This window comes from Leptonotus elevatus, chromosome 21 (assembly GCF_054856555.1).
Source record: "Leptonotus elevatus isolate MCC_2025b chromosome 21, RoL_Lele_1.0, whole genome shotgun sequence".
Classification (NCBI taxonomy): Eukaryota; Metazoa; Chordata; class Actinopteri; order Syngnathiformes; family Syngnathidae; genus Leptonotus; species Leptonotus elevatus.
The window spans coordinates 13,236,541-13,257,677 of record NC_141259.1 but is presented as its reverse complement, the minus strand read 5'-3'; the positions used below and the strand labels follow the sequence as shown (position 1 = coordinate 13,257,677).

At 43.2% G+C, this 21,137-nt stretch overlaps 2 protein-coding genes across 6 annotated transcripts in view; both read left to right on the top strand.

The window, feature by feature from the left end:
• slc4a2b (solute carrier family 4 member 2b) overlaps positions 1-17,911 on the top strand; it is a 34,558-nt gene extending 16,647 nt beyond the window's left edge. For 3 of the 5 annotated variants that reach the window (XM_086065488.1, XM_086065489.1, XM_086065490.1), the window contains 21 exons: positions 2,614-2,773; positions 2,925-3,157; positions 3,775-3,878; positions 4,578-4,786; positions 6,483-6,619; positions 8,223-8,403; positions 9,044-9,179; positions 9,368-9,572; positions 9,859-9,964; positions 10,042-10,226; positions 11,054-11,264; positions 11,330-11,536; positions 11,631-11,779; positions 11,989-12,183; positions 12,611-12,868; positions 12,948-13,037; positions 13,107-13,273; positions 14,029-14,282; positions 14,403-14,572; positions 15,584-15,757; positions 15,871-17,911. In XM_086065488.1, coding sequence (XP_085921614.1) covers positions 2,614-2,773; positions 2,925-3,157; positions 3,775-3,878; positions 4,578-4,786; positions 6,483-6,619; positions 8,223-8,403; positions 9,044-9,179; positions 9,368-9,572; positions 9,859-9,964; positions 10,042-10,226; positions 11,054-11,264; positions 11,330-11,536; positions 11,631-11,779; positions 11,989-12,183; positions 12,611-12,868; positions 12,948-13,037; positions 13,107-13,273; positions 14,029-14,282; positions 14,403-14,572; positions 15,584-15,757; positions 15,871-15,951 — 3,612 coding nt within the window. In that variant the 3' untranslated portion in view covers positions 15,952-17,911. Of the gene's footprint in view, positions 1-2,613; positions 2,774-2,924; positions 3,158-3,774; positions 3,879-4,577; positions 4,787-6,159; positions 6,326-6,482; positions 6,620-6,977; positions 7,071-8,222; positions 8,404-9,043; positions 9,180-9,367; positions 9,573-9,858; positions 9,965-10,041; positions 10,227-11,053; positions 11,265-11,329; positions 11,537-11,630; positions 11,780-11,988; positions 12,184-12,610; positions 12,869-12,947; positions 13,038-13,106; positions 13,274-14,028; positions 14,283-14,402; positions 14,573-15,583; positions 15,758-15,870 lie in introns of those variants that run through there. The other 2 variants (XM_086065492.1, XM_086065491.1) reach the window with 2 other exon arrangements.
• A 249-nt stretch (positions 17,912-18,160) lies between these two features.
• On the top strand, positions 18,161-19,561 carry LOC147155977 (uncharacterized). Its single transcript, XM_086065493.1, has 4 exons — positions 18,161-18,405; positions 18,851-18,955; positions 19,045-19,146; positions 19,239-19,561. The coding sequence occupies exons 1-4, from the start codon at positions 18,211-18,213 to the stop codon at positions 19,326-19,328; spliced, it is 492 nt and encodes a 163-aa protein (XP_085921619.1). The 5' UTR covers positions 18,161-18,210; the 3' UTR covers positions 19,329-19,561.
• The last annotated feature ends 1,576 nt before the right edge of the window (positions 19,562-21,137 follow it).

Sequence of the window (21,137 nt, the reverse complement as noted above, 5' to 3'; positions counted from 1 at the left end):
TATTTATGGGAGTGATGACCGACGCTGTGGCCCAAACATGCCTAATTCGAATTAAACCGCACTAATAAACTAACCAGCAGAGGGTGCTGGAACTGCACAAATTACAACCTCACCATTTTAACAAAGGTCAAACTTTGAATATCGTGACATGACGATGATATTGTGGCCAATTTAATATCACGATATTGTCGTTATCGTTACATCCTGACCAAAAAGTGAAGAAAACTCGGTTTTTGTTTAAAGAAGCATGCCAATTTCCAAAACACCAAAAGCGCAAGACTGGGAGAGGGATTTTGATGGCAATATAATCACTTACTCACGGATCCCTTACTTTGAAACGACGCTGACTCACCCCAGCCTCGAGTTGAACGTGTCAACTTTTCTCACAATTGCGCAACACAAAATCTGGCTATAGCATACACACACAGTTTGAATGTCAGGTGCCTTAACTTGTCTCTAAAAAAAAAAAAAAAATCACCCCTTAATCTTTACCTTCTTCCTCAAAACTGCGCTGATCCCAAATTCAAAGCAATACAAACGTCCGCAGCAGCGAATGAGTTAATAATGCACATTCGAAAACACTCACAGCCACACGCTAGGATGTGACATGATCATTGCAACACCCCCCTCCCCCTCCCCCTCCTCCTCCTCCTCCGTCACCCTCCTTAAATGCTGACTGTGTCGGATTTGAGCCAACTCCCCAATGCACCCGTAATCTCCTCCACGGTCGCAATACAACTTGTATCGCGACTCCAGGTGCTTTTTAATCAAATGTCAGCATCTTTGCCCCGTGTTTATTCGTCCCATTTGCCGACTCCTTCACGGGAGAGTCGATACATCACCTTCCCCCGTGTTTTTGTTTCTCCTGACCCCCCACCCCGGCTCCCCACAGCTTGTTTTGGCACATGGCGAGCGCTGGAAAATTGTCTCACCTCCGCGAGAATCCCTCGCACGTCTCTCCAAGATCTGGGGATTGGCTGTGAAAATAAACCGCTTTATGTTGCGTTATTACATTTCCTTGCAGAGATTTTGAAAGCGATAAAGTTGGGCCGGGCAATCTTGTCTTAAAATAAAATCGTAGCATTTTTTATTTATTTATTTTTGCACAAATGTCAGTTTTATGAGTTTGATCCTCTTTTATTTAATTTTTTATTTTTTTGATGAAAGTTTGAAGACGATCTGATGCGTTTTCTAGGAGTTTGTTTAAAAAGGGAGCTAAATTTCAAAATAAAATAAAATCCCCCAAAATTTTAATAAATCAAATGTGTTGTGAATTTTGGCATAGTAGTCCTGCTCACATTTATACTTGACGCCAGGGGGTGTCAAACATATGGCCCGCGGGCTGGATCAGGCCCGCAAAGGGGTTTAATCCGGCCCGCGAGACCATTTTGTGAAGTAAAAAAGAAGTTGTAATGTCGGACCAATTAATCACCTGGCCACAAAACATATACATTTGTAATTTCACAAGCAGTCCTCAGATGAGCAATGCAACTTGTACACGGAATCGTCCTGGATGTCATTATTTTTACACACAACCTCAAGTTACGGTTTGTTTAAAAAAACAAAACAAATTTTAAATCATAGACCGACATAAACAAGTTAAATATGACACAGATTCAATTAATTGGTAACACAAATACATATGGATTAACGTCCTTATAACTTCATTAATTACGCCACACAATGTATTCTGGGAACAATATATTTGCAAAACAGGTAGATTTAACACTCATGCTTGCATAGTGTTGTCGCGTTCCATTTGCGTTTTTGGAACAATATGAATAAAGTTGAGCGCTAATTTAGGGCTGGCCCACAAATAGTGAAAATCTGTGTATAATTGAGGGCAGTAAGAAGTGTTATGATTCACAGTCACATGCTTTGCAGTGCTCCCTGCAGCACGGGAGAAAAGAAATACACAGATAAACATTATCATGCCATGTGGAAAAACAGTAACGGAACCCAGCACATGGGTATTGTGTACAATTTAAAGGCTTGAGAGGGCCCGTCATGTCACGTGATGCTTCAACTCTGGGAGCGCTCGTCTGCACCACAGTTCCCCCTAGTGTCTATTTGGTGAAGCTACTGTACTCGTTTGTTTTTTTGTAAAGGGATTTTAATTTAATTAAAATTTAGCTCTTTAAAAAAAAAAAGTTTAGTTATTGAAAATATAATTGTCATTATTATTATTTTTATTTGTGTTATTTAGATATTAATTTATTTAAAGTGCAGAAACTATACATGTGTTTTGTTTGTTTTTAAGCCGAAAAACAAATAAATTCTTAAGAGATTTTTGTTAATAATTTTTTTGTACTTTTTAATCAATTGTCATTTCCTTTACAGTAGATTACTTGTAAAGTCATTAAGCAAGAAGGGAAAACATGAAATGTTCTTGGGTTCACCTCCTCCAGTCACTGCTTCCATTCAACATTCAATAAACGGCAAGAACGGGCTACATTATTAGCACGTTGCATAAACGCGCACGTTATGAGTATGATTGTTTGTTTATAGGTCAGCCGGGATAAACGCCAGCTCATCCTTGACCCCAATGAGGCCAACCAAGCGCTGTAAAAAGTGAATGCCACATGCTCATCGCTGTATTGTTTGTCCTTGCAGCACGAGGCGTCGTCTTCGCACAGGCCGCCGCGACCGGACGAGGATGACGATGGCGACCTGAACAAGGCGTTGGGGGTCCAACGCTTCCAACACATCCTCAGACCGTCCACTTCCGTGCCCGACGAGCAGCACCACAACTACCACGAAGAGGACATCGAATGTAAGCTTTTTTTATTTTTATTTTTTGTCAGTGGAAGTTGATGTCAGTTAATGCTGGGGGAGACAAAAAAAAATCAAAAGGCACTTTAAAAAAAATTTTTTTTGTTTTTCTTTTGTACGCCGAAAATTTGAAATTGGATTTTCCCCCGCAGACCACCGCCACTCCTCCCACCACATCCACCGCCCTCTGTCCAAGTTGCCCCAGGACGGGCGCCGCAAGAAGAGCAGCAAGAAGCGGCGCAAGGACAAGGACCACAAGAGCGGCCACGCCCCCGCCGGCGGCCCCATCGAGGAGGGCGAGGATGAGGAGGAGGAGGAAGAGGAGGAGGAAGGGCAGGAGACTGGCGCCGCCTCTTCCGAGCCAGTGAGGGTCAAGGATGTGGAGGTAATGACGTCACATACATAAAAATGAGGGTTGCCATTGTGTGTAGTTTGCATCATTTCCTTTGTTAAAGGGGAAGTCAACCATAAACATTTCTTGACAAGAATATGTTATATGTGACCTCACTAGTCTAAACATGACATTCTGATTAATATTACATTTGTGGAATATGAATTATGTAGCAAAATCCAGCCGTTTTTTTATCCATCTCAGGGGGCGGCCATTTTTTTGCCACTTGCTGTCGACTGATGATGACATCACAGTTGCTCAGGGCTCAGGTAACGACCAATCACAGTTCACCTGTTTTCTGAAGCTGAGCTGTGATTGGTTGTTACATGAGCAACTGTGATGTCATTAATCACGCGACAGCAAGTGGCAAAATGGCCGCTTTCTGATATTGATCAAAACGGTTGGATTTTGCTGCTTAACTCATATTCCCCTACATTTTTTCACTACTGTATTAACTCATGTAAATGTTATTTAAATCAACCATTCTATCATAATCTGTTGATTTGGTAAAAAAAGAAGCAAAACATTCAGGATTTAACGAATTAAGAGCATCAAAGCTGTAAAAATGTCACATCATTACTTTGACGTGATATTTAACTTGTGTGCTTCAGTTCTTCTTGTCCGACGACGACCACGTGAGCGTCCCCGCCCGGGATCTGGACGTGGTCCCGCAGTCCGCCGCGGGAGCCGATCCTGACGACGGCACGTCCACCGAGTGAGTGCGGCCTTTTTCTTGTTTTTAATCGCGTTTGTGTCTTGTTATTTTGCCGCACGCTGTTCGTTGCCATGTCTCGGCATCCAGTGGTCCCGCTGTTCGCGTCGACGCGGTTCCCCCCCCCCCTCCTAGTAAACCCGTATATCAGCTGTCGCTATAGACGACGCAGCACACCTCCACAGAGGCCAGGATCCACCTATGACATTTACCCTTCTTCATCGCATCACTGTATTGAGTCTTTGGCCGGGATCAAGAAGAAAGTACACGCGTCTCGCGGGGGACATTTTTGATGATCGTTACACGATAAAAGCTGCTGTCGTTTTGACTTGTTGGACGGTGAGTTTGTTTACGCTCAGGCCTTGTTTGATTTTACGACTTTAATTATGTAAGCTGTCATTTAAAGGGTTAGCTTCTTCTAACTAACATAACTCTACTTTTAGAATTGAAGAAAATTGCATCCACTTTATCTCTTGTCAAAAAAATCCAAATAAATGATATACAGTAATCTGGTTGAAAAGACAAAAAGGAAATCAAGTGGACACAAAAGGCTAACAGAGTCCAGAGAGCTTTTGTCATGGCAGAACAGCAACAACAAAAAAAGAAAAAGACATGGGATGAGAAAACTCATGGTCCCTTCATTTGTTCTAAACTGTAAAAAAAATAAAAATAAAAAATAAAATAAAATGTGTCTTCTTCCAGCAAGCCCGAGTCGTCAGACGTCCCCGGCCCGCCGCATCCGGACCACGCGCCGCTCGCCCGCGTGTCCTCGACAGGCCGCAGCTACGACCTGCAGGATCGGCGGCGAACCGGCAACATGACGGGCGCCGAGCAGGCCAAGTACCAGCGCATCGCCACTGACGAGAGCGAGGCCCAGACGCTCGTCTCCGCCGACCTGGACGGCATCAAAAGTGAGTGCGGAACATATTGCTGACGTTACTTTGGATGTTGTTGCGGTCCACTAGCTTAATGCTAACGCTAAATAGCATCTATGTTGCAATTAATCCACACTGTCATATTTTCTTTATCTTTTGCAAAGAATGACTAATATTAAATTTGTACTGAGCTGAACAGTATATCCGTCTGTCTGTGGGCACACCAGAATTATCTATTGAATTATGTTATTATTGCGGTTCGGAAAAAGGATGTATGGATGTTTGTATAAAGTACTACAATTATGAAATGCTGTTTTTCTCAATGTCAAGTTTGCCCCGTGTACGCCCCCACCCATTGGTCGGTTCAAGGAGTTGGGGTGACTGATGTGCCATGCCAGCGCCCTCCCCTTCCCCTTGTTATGAAATTAGCCCTTCCCGCTGTCAGCTGAGGCCCCTGGATGGCAGCCCGAGCCCACGCGGCGGTTAATTGCCAAAGCCGGGCTGACACGGGGTTCACCACCCCGATTAATTAGCGGAAGAAAAGTCGGAAAAAGCCACTGCGGCCGAGCGGTGGGGATGTACGGTCATTATGGGGGCTTAGTGGCACAAGCCTCCCCGCAGGTTCATCGCATCCCATCATATAACTGTGGTGGGAAGTAATCAAGTACAAATACTTTCTTACTATTTATTTGTATTACATTTTAACGTGTGTGCTGAGTAAGTCTTGTTCACCACTGAAACAAAGTTCCAGCCAGCCTGGTGCTTTGCTAGCTACATTTCACATTAGCATAACAATTAACATGGCGTCACAGTCTCCTCCTGTTGTCGCGTTATTAGCTACTCCTGGTCCTCCCTTTCGTGATGACGCGAGTTGTCAGAAGTGTAGCTTATTAGAGAGAAAGAAAAAGAAAAGAAAAGTGTCGCTTATTAGTGATTTTAAAGGAGCGTGTTTAGCCATGCTAGTGAGCCCGCTGCAGCTCGTAGCTGCAGTTAGCTTAGCGCCTAGCATACTGTAGGCCATTTGTAAACATTACATTTTCTTTTGTGCTTCTATTTTACCAGTTTTTTGGTTGTTTTTTTTGCAAGTATCTATGCTTCTACTCAAGTACAGTGTATCCGTACTTTTGCCACATCTTCCATAAATCATCCTGGGAAAGCGGCTCTGTGCCTGGCTGCTGGTCAACAATAGGAATTATTAGATGGCCAGTACTCCCCTTTTGTTCCACCCTGTGCAAATTAACACTACTGTGCACTGATCTGCTCTGATGGCTTCAGGCGGGTGGGGTCAGGCGTCGGTCAAGAAATGACCACTTCCCCCCCCCAATTGGTCCAAACGCTTGTCGCATACTCACCTGTGTGAGCGTCGAGGGCCCGCCCTCTCCCTTCAAGAGCCGCCCGCACCCGCTGGCCGCGCCTGGCGGATGGCCCGCGTGATGGATCTGCCTCACTTTGGAGACTCTTAGTCCTTAAAACGGGTCGCGGAGACGATCACAGGCCAGTTTTAGATGAGTCAGTCAATGCAGAACAAAATCCGAAGCATCACAGTTTGTTACATAGGACCTAGTAACGCAGAAGGTAAGAACATTAGGAGATTCTTTCGGTTGTCAGTTTAATGAAGTGATTCTCAAAGTGTGGGGCTCCCTCTAGTGGTTCGTTTAAGACTGCAGCGACAACTTTTATTTGTATCTGTGTTCGCAATACATTTGCACTAAATCAAACTCTCTGCCGCCAGGCCATCGCTTCGAAGATGTCCCCGGCGTGCGCAGACACCTGGTCCGAAAGAGCGCCAAAGGCCAGGTGGTGCACACGGGCAAGGACCACAAGGAGTCCGCCACTCGCAGCCGCAAGCAGGACCGCACCCCGCACGAGGTAAAGAATGCTCGTCAATACTGTCATGCAGTAATAAAGTTCCTCTGGACAGTCTTAACAAATGTTTTGGAACGTTCCTAAAGTTGACACTCGATGGTGCTATTTGTGATTAATTGCCACTTCCTGCGATCATCTCTGGGGTGGAATTTGGTGTGGCTGATTAATGATGAATGAATGAATTCTTTCCTTCCGCGCCAGCGAACAAAGGGCTTAGGCAACCGGACACCGGCCGCTCTTGCCGTTATGATTTATTAACGCACACACACAAATTCTCATACGCGGCCAGCCCGTCAGCTAGATGTCCGTGTCGGCCTTTCAGTCCTCTCTCCTGTTCCGTCTCGCTCCCCCACGCCCTCAGCCGACGCCGGTGATTCTGTATCGTTCCTTCTCTCGGCCCAAAGGCGTCCTGCTGGACGCGGGCGCTGGCGCGTTGGCGGCCACGTACAAGAAGGTGAGGTCGGCGAGGTGTGATTTTCCCCCCCACAACCCCTCGTGTGAGCGTGATTTCACAGGCATGTGGCGGGTTTATCGGGCTCGTTAGCATGAAGTGATACTTAACAAATGTTGGTTGTTTTTGGCAAAAGTTGCTTTTGTTTGTGTGTCAGCACGACATGTGGAGTGTTATAAAGGAATCACCCGGTTGCCTGGACACTAGCCACTTATACAGGTATCAGGAAAATTAAAGAACTTAATATTGATCCCTTTGTAAAACAATAGGGGTACGCCCACTTTCAATTTTTTTAATCCATTATCAATGATCCTGTGATATTCATTCCATTTACTGTATATAGCCATTTTTCCCTAAATGTGTTAATTATAAAAAAAATATTTTTAAATCATTTATCTCATGAAATAATTGGTTGAATAATTAATTTCAAGTAATACAAATACTAGTAAAACTATTTTTATGAATGCATTACAAAAAAATCTTTTTTTACTTTTTTATGTTTTCCCTAAAAAAATCTTTTTTTCACCTCATCTATGAATGATCTGGCCCATCTTTCCATTTTTTTTTTAATTAATTTAGCCATTCCCCCCCGCCCCAAAAAAAAAATCAACAAAAAAATCGTATTAAATAGTTGGTTAATTTACTGTAAATTACTGTAGTAAAAATATATACATTTAAATCTGTTCATTTTACGTAATAATTGGTTAGAATTAAACTTTTTTTATTATTTTTTAAACTTATTTATAGATGGCCTGGCCTATCTGTTTGTGGCTCTTGAGCTTGAATGTTTGCCCACTCTTGACTGGCATAGATTTTTGCATGGCCACTTGTTGCTAGGCAACATTCATCATTTTTAACTATAGCTGTCAAACAGACCAGTGACAACAAATGTGCTTAATGGATCATCTGACATTTACCCCCTAAATTCAGTTGTATTTTTAAAAAATTTAATTAGCAATATTTTTTTTTAGAACAAATTGTTTTTTTAATTAGTTAAAAAAAAACTTTCATGTGCATCGGTCACATGATTTAAAACGCTTGCGAACGGCTGCTTTTGAAGAACTCACCAAGCGTGCGACCTTTTTTTCACACACACTTAATTCACAAGCACGTTAGTTTTTCCACGCAAATGACCGTGTCGTCTGTCCCCCTCAGGTGTTCGTGGAGCTGAACGAGCTGACCATGGACAAGAACCAGGAAATGCAGTGGAAGGAGACGGCCCGCTGGATCAAGTTTGAGGAGGACGTGGAGGAGGAGACGGAACGCTGGGGCAAGCCGCACGTGGCCTCGTTGTCCTTTCGCAGTCTGCTGGAACTCCGCAAGACCATCGCGCATGGTAAGAGGCTGAAACAAAGTGGAATTAATTAAGATTGTCCAGCATTCAAAGATCTTTAACTCATTCACTGCCATTGACGGCTATAGACGTCAAAAATTCATTATTTCTATTAGTTTAACTTTTTTCCCCACTTTTGTTAACAAGAGTATGAAAACCTAGAGGGGGGGGGAGATTATTGTACATTTAGAACAGATATAATTTTTTTGTGAGTTAACTAGTGAAGTCATGCAATTAATTAATTAATTAAAAAATGACATCGCCTGACGCCCCTCATTTTTAATAATCTTTTCTTTTTTATCGCGTCAGGCAATTAAAAATTTTAATTTTAATTAATCGCATGACTTCAATAGTTAAGTCATGATTAATTAAAATTTTTATATCTGTTCAAAATGTACAATACATTTTTTTCTAGGTTTTTATATTCTTGTTAACAAAAGTGGGAAACATTTTAAACTAATAGAAACCGTTCAAATGAATTTTTGACGTCTATAGCCGTCAATGGCAGTGAATGAGTTTTAATTGCCACAGACAGTAAGAAGTATTAATCTAAAATTGACATATAAAATAGCACCCAAAAAAACATTGGATATTTAAACGTCAAAATGTTCAGCAAAATAAAATGTGCCATTAAATTGTGCAGGTGCAGTGCTGCTGGACCTGGACCAGAAGACCCTGCCCGGCATCGCCCACCAGGTGGTGGAGAAGATGATCATTTCCGACCAGATCAAAGCCGAGGACTGCGCCAACGTCCTGAGGGCCCTGCTGCTCAAGCACAGGTGAGCGCCAATCGCATCAGCCCCCCGCCGAGCTCATTTCCTCCCACCGGAGACCCCGCAAATTCCTCACAAATTAAACTTTGTCAAATAGTCTGGAAGAACCCAACCCCTCCTTCCCCCCACCACCACCACCTCCCCTCGGGATGTTTGCCCCTTTGTAATTATTTTGCCGAACCGCCTCTCCCCAGCCACCCGAGCGACGACAAGGATCACAGCAGCAGCCCGTTTCCTAGGAACATATCGGCCGCCAGCTTGGGCAGCCTCATGACCCACCACCACACCGCCAACCACGCCCACCCGCCCGAGCCCTCCGTCACCGACCCGCTGATGAGCAGCACGCACGCGGCGGGCGACTTCGACGCACACATCGACGTGGAAAAGAACGACGTGCAGGTACTTTTGATGCGCGGTGAAGTGTTAGGGACCAAATAAAAACAGGCAAAAATTGCCCTCCCCCGGCCCCCCTCCACAAAAAACAACACACACTTACTTCACAAAAGCAACCAAAAAAAAAGACATTTTTAAATAACCAAACAAGCTACCATAAGAACAGTCATTGCTAGCTTTCATGCTAGCATAATGCAAAGTGTCATTGGCATGCTAATAGTTAGCATCAATAGCTGTAGTTTTGAAAACCTTGAAGCAGAGGATGCTCTAAAGTCTCCCGCCTCTTCAACAGAAAGAGCCCACCATAATGTCGGGCATGCATCGCTCCAAGTCCAAGCACGAACTCAAACTCCTCGAGAAGATTCCACAAAACGCCGAGGCCACTGTTGTCCTCGTGGGTGGGTCGTCGATCTCAAAGCAACAGCGGCTGTTGAATCCTCTTCCAAAGTGTTGACTGTTTTCCGCCGTGTTCCAGGCAGTGTTGATTTCCTGGAGCAGCCCACCATGGCGTTCGTGCGGTTGCAGGAAGCCGTGGAGCTGGAGTCGGTGCTGGAGGTTCCCGTGCCGGTCCGCTTCCTGTTTGTTCTGCTGGGGCCCGCGACCACCAGCATGGACTACCACCAGATAGGACGCTCCATCTCCACGCTAATGTCCGACAAGGTAGAGATAATGTGTTTTTTTTAATCTGTTTTTTTTTTGTCCTTTCTTACGGAAGCGTATTGCATTTACTTGGAAAAAAAACTGTTTCTGCCAAATTTGGGGGCGAGCTTTTTCGAGTAATTTTGAAAAATTTCTGTTTTATTGGATTTTTTTTCTGATTTTGTGAGTAATTTAAATAAAACAAAAACAAAAGTTGATATTCTGTTTTTCTGAATATTTATCTTTCGTTTTTTTTTATAATTCTGTTTTGTTTTTTATATTTTTTTCAGTTTTTTTCAGAGTAATTTCTGTTTTTCTGAAGATTTATTTTCTATTTTTCTGAAGATTTATTTTCTATTTTTCTGAAGATTTATTTTCTATTTTTCTAAGTATTTTGTTTTGTTTTTCTGAAGATTTTGTCTGTTTTTCTGAGAAATTTATTTTCTGTTTTGGGAAATTTTTTCTGAGCATTTTGTTTTGTTTTTCTGAAGATTTTGTCTGTTTTTCTGAGAAATTTATTTTCTGTTTTGGGAAATTTTTTCTGAGCATTTTATTCGGTTTTTTTCTCAATAACTTCATAAATAATTTTCATAAAAACAGATTTTTTTTTTTAATAAAACAAACTTAAAAAGTACACACAAAAACAAAGCTCTCCCCAAAAAATTATGAGAAAAGCAAGAGGATTTTTTCTCCTTCAAAAGAATCAAAATCTACAAAATATTTTGAAAAAAAAAGTAATATTGTGATAGATTTTCTATTTTAAGATGGCAATTTGAAACTTTCTAATTTATTTATTTAAAGGAATAAATACATTGTCCAACAATGAAGTGAAAATATTGTTCATCCAGCAATTCCACGAGGCGGCCTACCTGGCAGACGACCGCCAGGACCTCCTGAACGCCATCAACAGCTTCCTGGACTGCAGCATCGTGCTGCCGCCGTCGGAGATGGGCGGCGACGAGCTGCTGCGCTCGGTGGCGCGATTCCAGCGGGAGATGATGCGCAAGCGGGAGGAGGGAAAGCTGCTGGCCGACGAACCCAAGAGCCTGGAGGAAAAAGGTAGACCTTAAAAATGGACGATGGCTACGAATGTGAAGTAACCGCCCCGTCTGCCTTCCCACCAGAAGCCCTCATCACGCCTTTCAAGAAGTCCGACGACCCCTTGAAGCGCACCGGCCGACCCTTCGGCGGGCTGGTCCGAGACGTGAGGCGGCGCTACCCGAAGTACGTCAGCGACTTCAAGGATGCCCTCAACAGCCAGTGCATGGCCGCCATCATCTTCATCTACTTCGCCGCCCTCTCGCCGGCCATCACCTTCGGAGGCCTGCTGAGTGAGCGCCGCCGCCGCCGCCACAGGCGACCCCGATGAGCATTTGCCATCAATGTGTGATGTTCAATTAGCATTTGTACGCATTGCGTTGACAGGCGAGAAGACGGATGGTCTGATCGGCGTGTCGGAGCTCATCGTGTCCACCGCCGTGCAGGGCGTCGTTTTCTGCTTGCTGGGAGCGCAGCCTCTGCTGATTGTGGGCTTCTCTGGACCCCTTTTGGTCTTTGAAGAAGCTTTTTACTCTGTAAGTACTAAATCCTAGAATGTAAAGAATCGAACCGTTTTTTCCCCACATTTGCCGTTGTGCTGCTCCTTATGGTGTACATGCCTTGGCCACCAGGGGGCAGTATAACACATACAGACAGACAGATGTACAATATTTGGGACTTATTTAAAGCATATTTATTGAGTTACACATTTGCAAGTGGGTAACATGCCGTTTTTGTGTCCCAGTTCTGCAAGTCCAGCGAAATGGAATACCTGACGGGCCGCGTCTGGATCGGCGCGTGGCTTGTTGTCATCGTGCTCGTCACGGTGGCCTTCGAGGGGAGCTTCCTGGTGCGCTTCGTCTCGCGTTTTACGCAGGAGATCTTCTCCTTCCTCATCTCGCTCATCTTCATCTGCGAGACCTTCATGAAGCTCGGCAGGGTAAATAACGAGCGCAGAAAAAAAATCAATTGGCTTGCCGCCGCGTTTGCGTCTGTGATGCTAAAGCGAGCGGACTTAATCGCTCCTGGACAACGTTCAGAGCTTGGGGCTGAAAAATTTGTGTTTTTTTTTTTTTTTTAATAAGTGAAGCTCAAATCTCCACTGACAGATTGGACTTGAATGTTTATCGGATGGAGGGTTTATTATCCAGGCTTATGTTTTTTCTCTCCATGTTAGTCTGTGTGACTCAAAAGGTAATTGAGCGAAAGCTATGGCAGTAATAATCACCGGATTTGAACTCAATCCAAACAGAAGAAAACATGGAGGGCATCCAAATGATTTTTATATACATAAAATGGACGGTTTAGTTAGATTACATACATTAGTGTCACGGTTGGATTTGATTTATTTTCTCCTCGCCTGGCAGATTTTCAAGCAGCACCCTCTGAAGCGCTGTCCCCTCGACCCGCTCCTTCCTTTGAACGACACGGCGGCCCAGAACGCCTCCGTGGAAGACGTCACGGCGGCGCCGGGCAACATCACCGGCGTTCCCGAGGTGACCGAGATGGCCGGCCCGACTGACGAGCCCAACACGGCGCTGCTGTCGCTAGTTCTAATGGCCGGAACGTTCTTCATCGCCTTCTACTTGCGCAAGTTCAAGAACAGCGCCTTTTTCCCCGGAAGGGTGAGAAGACGAATAATATTGATTGAGAATTAGGATGACGAATGAAATCATGGAGAACGGTGCACAACTTGGTCCTCAGCTACGCAGGCTTATCGGCGACTTCGGGGTGCCCATCGCCATCCTCATTATGGTGCTCGTGGACAATACTTTAGAGGACACGTACACGCAAGTAAGACGATACTAATTGCAAGCGGGTGGCTTCAGAGGGAGTCAATCGGACCTTTTGACTTGTGCGTAGAAACTGAACGTTCCACGGGGTTTCTCCGTGACCAAGCCCGACAAGCGCGGCTGGATCATCAGCCCGCTGGGTAGCGACGGCCAGTTCCCCGTCTGGATGATGTTCGCCTGCTGCCTGCCCGCTCTGCTGGTTTTCATCCTCATCTTCATGGAGACTCAGATCACCACGTGAGTGGATGCAAACCCCTCAGCCTGTCAAACTTCAAATGATCAGTATTATTATAGTATATTAATCGTTTTAGCTAGAATGCTAGTCTAAATAACACGCTAGCAAAAACAGAACAGAAATATTACAGAGGCTCATCATTTTTATGGCTGGCTAAAAAAAAAAAAAATCAACGAAGTCTGACAAGTCGATTAAAAAAAATGTCTCTCGAAACTCCACCGGAAAAAAAGTTTACAGCGTGTTTCTACACGGACCTTTTTTGTAGACGCACTCAGTGGACAGGAAGTTATTGAGCTCAATGTGGCTAACAGGTTGCTTACTCGTTTACCCATGGACTATTATTGAAGCATTGTCTATCAGTGACTTTTAAGACACTATTACTTTTGTAATTTGTTAACCGGTTAGTGTTTGTTTACTTTAAATGGCGATAATGGTGGTAATCGCTAGCGCGCTAATGCTAATCGCGTTTGCTAAATGCTAAGCGTTTAGCATAGGCTAATTTTGCTGGTGTTTAATAATGCTCATGCAATTAATAGTTATATCCACTCATTCCAACTCGTGGTGTATGTGTGAACTAAATGGTGGGTTAGTGTTTGTTTGCCTTAAATGGTAATCGCTAGCGCGCTAATGCTAATCGTGATTGCTAACCGTTCAACATAGGCTAAGTTTGTTGGTTAATAATGCATATGTACAGAAGACGATTAAAAAAAAAAAAATTCATTCAATGTTGACAGCCCTAATACTTTTCTCCCTACAGATTGATCGTAAGCAAAAAAGAGCGAATGCTGGTCAAGGGCTCTGGCTTCCATCTGGACCTGCTCCTTATCGTGGCGCTGGGCGGCGCGTCGGCGCTGTTCGGCCTGCCGTGGATGGCGGCCGCCACCGTGCGCTCGGTGACGCACGTCAACGCCCTCACCGTCATGAGCAAAGCCGTGGCCCCGGGAGACAAGCCCCGCATCCAGGAGGTCAAGGAGCAGCGCGTCACGGGGCTCCTGGTGTCCATCATGGTCGGTGGGTGTCAACCCGATTTGGACCCCGATCAGACAAGTCAAACCCCCGAGATGGCTCCAGGCTGGGTCACACTCCGTCTATAAGGTGTCTTTACGGGGATTCGGTCCCGTCTGTCCGCAGGCTTGTCCATCGTGATCGGAGACCTCCTGCGCAAGATTCCCCTGGCCGTACTCTTCGGGATCTTCCTCTACATGGGCGTGATGTCACTCAATGGCATCCAGCTGAGTGAGCGGATGCTGCTGCTGCTCATGCCGCCTAAGTACCACCCCGACCACAGCTACGTTCGCAAGGTGGGAACCACATTCAAGTGATATGAGATGGATTGAAGGTATATTGTACAAATCGACTGGTGGAAAGTGACTGAAGTGAGGTTCCACAGGCTGACAACGTAAGCAATGTCAATTGACTCTGACTCTTGGTGTCTTGTTTCTCTTTGGAAGGAGCAGAATCTCTCATTTGGGTCTCATCTGAGCAATTTGGGGAATCACTGTAGAAACAGACCGTAACGTCAATAGAGTGAGGTTCCCAGTTCATGCATAATTTCACCTCAGTTTTTGGTGCTCTAGGGATTTGTGTAACTAATACGGTCATGAGCTCAAGTTTTTCAAAGATATTGCTATATATATTATGGAGTGAGGTTCCCCAGATGACAAAGTTAGCATATTTTTTCTGTATACTGGGAAGTTTTGGTCTTATTAGGATCTTTATTGTTTTGCAATTTGGGGATTTTTTGTGATAGAAACGGAGATAAAGATAATGGAATGTGGTTCCCTACTTAGCTTGTCAATTTCCCATGTGCTTTGTTGACCAGCCTTTCTCGATGTCATGGCAACATGTGAATCTTAGTAAGTAAAATGGAGTCAAGTTCCTCAGCCTGGCGATTTTGGTGTGTCAGTTTTGTTATCTTTGGAGGAACTTAAATTAAGGGTCTTAAATAAACCAATTTTTTGAAAGCTTGCCATTGAAACAGTATAAATGGAGTGAGGTTCCCCTGGTGGTGAAGGTAGCATGTCAATTTCCCCTTAAATTTTGGTCCCGTTTTCTTCTAACCTAGATCAACACATCCCAAACTAAGGGGTAAGGGGGACTGTCAATGTTATGGAATTTTAGCAAGTGAATGGAGTGAGGTTACCTAGGCCAGAAAAGTTAGCCTGTCAATTTTTCGTCTTTTTTTTTTTTTTTTTTTTTAACCTTGAAGCTACTGTTTTCTTCACCAACCTTTCCCAAACTTAGGGTATAGATATCTAAGTAAATGTAAATCTTGGGGATGAACCGAATTCTACTTTTTCCCTTTCCTACAGGTTCGAACGCTGCGCATGCATCTGTTCACGTGCATCCAGATGGTGTGCCTGGCCGTGCTGTGGTCTGTCATGTCCACGCAGGCATCGCTAGCCTTCCCCTTTGTGCTCATCCTCACAGTGCCTGTCAAAATGTTCCTGCTGCCTCGCATCTTCACCTCCCGCGAAATGCTCTGCGTACGTAACCCTACCGCACCATTTAATTTGTAATTGTTTTTTATTGTCATTGATTCGGTTCCATATTCTTTTGATGTATTTTTTATTTGAAATAAGCTCAATTGTGTTTCCAGCTGGACGCGGACAACGCCGAGCCGACGTTCGACGAGCGCGAGTGTCACGATGAGTACTCTGAGATGCACATGCCCGTGTGAACCGCCGCCCCCGTCACTTGTAGCGCCACCCACTGGGAGGCCCCCTTCAGCACACGCACCTACGTCCTCACCTGCTGCCTGCGTGTCGTGTCAACAAGCGCTTATAGTGTACTTTTAAAATATATATTATTAGTTGACTGTATTTCAGGGGATTCAAAAATTGTGAAACATTTACGCCCGATCGACACAGAATATGATTGCTTTTTTTTTTTTTTACCCTGAAAGGTTTTCTCTGATTCACATTGAATATGTGACGAACGTACGGGAAAGTTTCCGCTGTGTTCGCACACTGACTTACTGCTGCCTTACCAACAAGTGCCTTATATCAAGGAACTACTAGAGTGTGTACTTGGAGGACATCTGGACGCCTCGCTTTTCACTTTACTCGACGCTAGTAGCACTTTTTGTATTTTAAATGAAGACACCAAATCAAAAAGCTGTAATATGCTGTGTGATTGTTTTTAATTGTCAAATCTCCTAACATTATTATTTGTCGTAGTGACTGGAAACCTACAAGTAGTTTGTTGTCATTTTCCACGTTTTTGTGTTTTACAATCAAAAAGTTTGAAACGCAGCAGTTGAGAGACGGTCCCTCCGCTTTTTGCTGCGCTAAGTTGTAGCGACCAGAAATTATTTTTTCCCCCCCAAATGTTCTCAAATACATCACATATGACATACACTGTACATTCTAAATTTGCGATGAACACAAAGTACACTGGTTTACCACTACATGTTGCTTGACAAGCTGACAGGCTACTACTCGATATATCGTAGCTTACTAGTTAGGCTAGCTAGCTTGACGAGCTAACTGGCAAGATATGAATTTGCCTATTCAAACGGTAATTGTAAAGATGTTTGCTTGACAAGTTAACCTTCAGCAAATGAAAGCTGTTATTATATTAAACAAGCTAGTTTGACAAGCTAATGCACAAGCTACTATTTGTTCTGTTTAAGATATTGTTAGGCTAGTTGGCATAACAAGTATACAAACAAAGCTACTTATTTATTATTATCATAGTCTAGCTAGCTGAACAAGTTAATTTGTGAGGAAATATAGGCAACTACCGGTAGTTGCGCCCTAAGTTGTCAAAGATAGCTAGTCTCTCCAACTAGCAAGCTGTCTTAATCACTATTCCTCAGTACTTTCCTCGTCAAGCTAGCTAGTCTAGCTTGGCGATTTTCACCATGCTTGTACTCGCAGTCTCGCGTGCTAGTCAGCCAGTCTAACTACAGTAACTAGTTACCTCGTTACGCTGTTTAGCTTGTCTTAGCTTACAGGATCGATTCGAGCCACCTACAATTTTCACACTAGTTTGCCAAGCTAGCTAGTCTGTCCATTTTAGCTCGCTGGTTTTCTTATCAAGCTAGCTAATCAAAAGAGCCACCAGAGGGAGACAAAAACATTTTTTCAAGACACTACTTACATCAGTTCTGTATTTGTTTGTCCCGTATAAAAAAATCTTTTTTTTTAATCATTATTCAAGCACAGAGCGCAATTGCTGGGAATATTAGTTTGTTTGTTTCGAGAATATTTAGTAGTGCCAAACAGTCCATCCATCTAACCAACATTCCACCTTTTGTCCTCAAATGGCTCTTCAATTTGTTGTTGTTGTTTGTCTAAAATAAGTAATGGTGTCCTGTTACTCAAGTGTCTTGTGACATCACCAAAAAAGTGCCTGCGGGGACCATGAAGTGGTGAATTAAAAGAGATGAATATTTAGCTGTTGCATTACAAGCATTACTGCTTGTTCTTATTTGGGATAAATACACACACATACATACACGTGTAGTTTTAATGTTTGCTTGTGAATGGTGTGAAGGTGTTCTGTGTATGTCTCTCGATGATGATGATGATGATGATGATGATGATGATGATGAAACACAAGAGGCCACTGTTGAAGCTCCCGTGTACATTGAACGCTTCAAATGTTGATGACAAATAAAAGTTATTTTCTATTTATTCCCCATGTCACTGGTCCATTTATTTGCCAGTCACCACATTGGGTGACTGAATTGGGGTCGGTGTGTATTTGTTGCTCAGCACATTGGCATCCGTTTGATAGATCCCAGAAGTGGGTCTGACTTGCTTGCTTGCTTTCTGCTTAACTTGGTTGTGACTTATTCCACATCTGCTAAAGAGTTACACTTCCACATTCTGTGTTTGGGGAAGGGGGGGGGGAGTGGGCAGGCTTTTCCCGGTACAGAAGGAGGGAGGGTGGACCAACCACCACAACACAAACAAACCTGGGACGACAGAAGATGGCCGCTTTGTTTCTGCTGTTCACCGTCGGAGGAACTTTGTTGTGCTCCTCCACCGAGGCACAAGAAGCTTACGGAAAACTCGAGGAGACGTTCAAGAAAGGCGTCAACTTGTCCCTGGAGAAGCTCAGCGATCACGCCGGCATCCAGAACCATTTTCTCTTCTTCCGGAGCGTCACGAAGTCAGACGTGGAGGTACTTGTCTGTCCATCGTGTGATCGATTGTGGAATGATAAAATGCTGTCCAGCTTGTAATACCACTTTTACACCGCCTGTGCCGATGGGGCGCTAATGATTATTGGCGGTAACAAAGCGGGTAGTAGACAACTAGCAAAGAAGAATTGAGAGTTTTGAAAGCATTTAAACACATAATTGTTACATACAAATTACTTAAAAAAAATAATTAATCCAATAAAGCCTATTATGTATTTGTATCACATCATTACTTTTTTAAATGTAATGATCAAACTACACTTCAACTAACTTGTAATACCACTTTTGCCTATTACTGTGGGGCGCTAGTGAGTAATTGAGTTGAAACACATTACGTTTGTGCTTTATATGCTGTTTTAAAACCATAGAAATGAATACAGGGAAACTTGATGTACCCCAACATTTTACATCCCATTGTCCTACCCAGGCTGGCTTTGACGTGGTTTTCATCTACCACCACTTCTACCTGAAAGCCACCAGATGCCCAAAAGGAACTGTGGACCCGGCGGGTTGCAGCTTCAGGAATGACGTCGTGAGTAGAACACCAAAACAAAATTACGTGGAACATGACAACCTGGCTCGCTTGTTCTCACCTGTTTTCTTTTGGGGCGGGGCATGCAGCCCATGATAGACTGCGCCATTTGCTACAAGACCTTTCAAGGGGTCATTGAACCAGAGCCCAAACCCTATCTCAACTGTCTCCACAAGCCCTCCGTTACTCAGGTGGGTCACTTGCTTGATATTCTTTGCTCGGTTAACTCCTTTTTTTTTTTTAACATTTTCCCAACTTTCTTGGTGTTTTTAATGTGCGGCAGGAGGTGCGGGTTAGCCGAATGGAGCATTGTAACAGGTTGGCGTACAGCAACGGTGCCACAAACCTTCTGGCCTCCACCGGAACAAAGTAATACAGCCATGGCGGTGAGGAGCGGGACATTACCGAAGAAAAAAAAGAAAGAAAAGGAATCATGTTTGATGAGTGCCTTTAAGGGGTGTGGCCTAGTAAGTGATGTCAGCATCTGATGTCAGGTCAGTCAGTTCATCGGTGTGAGCTGTAGCCTACAGTGTCTCCTGAAAAGTTTTGTCTTTTTGTATTTGTGTCTTGGACTGTTTGTCGCGTTCAATAAACGGCATCACCGTACCATCATTGCTCCATTCTTTTTTTTCTTTTTATTCTTCACTCCAGCAACCGCAAATCCAACTATGCTATTCAAGTTTTACTGACAAAGCAGCACAAAAATTGATCAAGCAAATTAGTAATTTGAGGCATTCGTATGTCACTGAATTAAAATGAAAAAGCAATGCTTAAGAAACATGTCATACCACTTTTCTCCTCATGAGGCGCTGTTGAGCCAGGGGTGCAAAATAAGTTAAAAAACAATAGAATTGAAGGCGAACCGAAACGTTTTTAAAGCACTTAAAACACAAAATTCAAGTGTGATTTTTGTTTTGTTTTATTCACTGTTGGTTGAAATATCACGTTTCACCTTAAATGGCATAGTGAGATAAAGCAGGTAAGCAATGAGCATGTTTCTGTTTTTAAAACAATCCTACCTGTAGTCATGTATGATATTTCTACAGAGAAGAGTCCTAAATTTTTAACCTATTTGAGGAGTCTTCATCTTAGAATAATTGTGTGATACTTACCTGTAGTCATGTTAAATATTTCACAAGCTATGTGGGCAAAATCTCACAATGTAGATAAGTGCTGCACAAAAGCAACATTGGAGTTGACATTGGCAAGTGTCCGAATACCCAAAGTTCATCTTCTGCAGACTTGTTGGTTTGACTGACTTCATTTTTCATTGCTTTATCAGTTCTAAAGCATTAAAAACAAAATATCATATGTCTTTCTTTCTTTTTTATTTATTTATTTATTCATAGACGTGTACCAAAACGTGTTCTAATCGACGATTCAGAACATCCGGGCATTTCTGATATCGCTCCCTTTACACGGTGTAAACAAACAGCTATTGTTTTAGCCTGGGACGAGCATACAAACCAGGCAAATTGTTATAATACTCAAACGACATTTATTTCATCATATTTTTAAATAAAAAATAATCATCACAAATGAAATGACAACGACCCAAAGTCCAATACTTGAGCGGAAAGCTTCCGAGTTCCTTTCACCGAGTTGGCCGCCATTTTGACTTGTGACATAAGCTTGTAACATTTGCCCTGACAAAACAAAACTGAGAAGAAAACAAAAGCAACGGTTGTGTTTGGGTAATATCATTAATATTTGATTCTACTACAAGTGAAGGGGAGATTTCTTAAAATTTGAATCGTTTATAACTTGTTTTTCCTCCCATTCTTTTTTTTGGGTGTAATTCCACTATTGGCCATTAGACAGCGGCACAATATCTCATTTGACACTAAAGTTAAGTATATCATCGGCCGTGAGGTACTAAATTTGTTTGGATAAAATTAGATTTGTTTACTATAAACACATACAGGGATTCTTTGGTTTATGTGGAATTATTTTAATTTTGGTCCTGATTGCTTGGAGAACTAACTTCTTCTTATTTTTTTAAGTGGCACTGCCACTTAGTGTAAAAAGTGAGAAAACGAGTAGGCCTACAGAAGAAGAATCATTGGTCTGAAAAACAATTCAAATATGTCCACGGGAATCCCACTTGGGGTTCAATTATGTCAAATATCCCTCATCGCGTTAATGATGCAGCGGCCAGTCGATCCATCCAAACACATCAAAC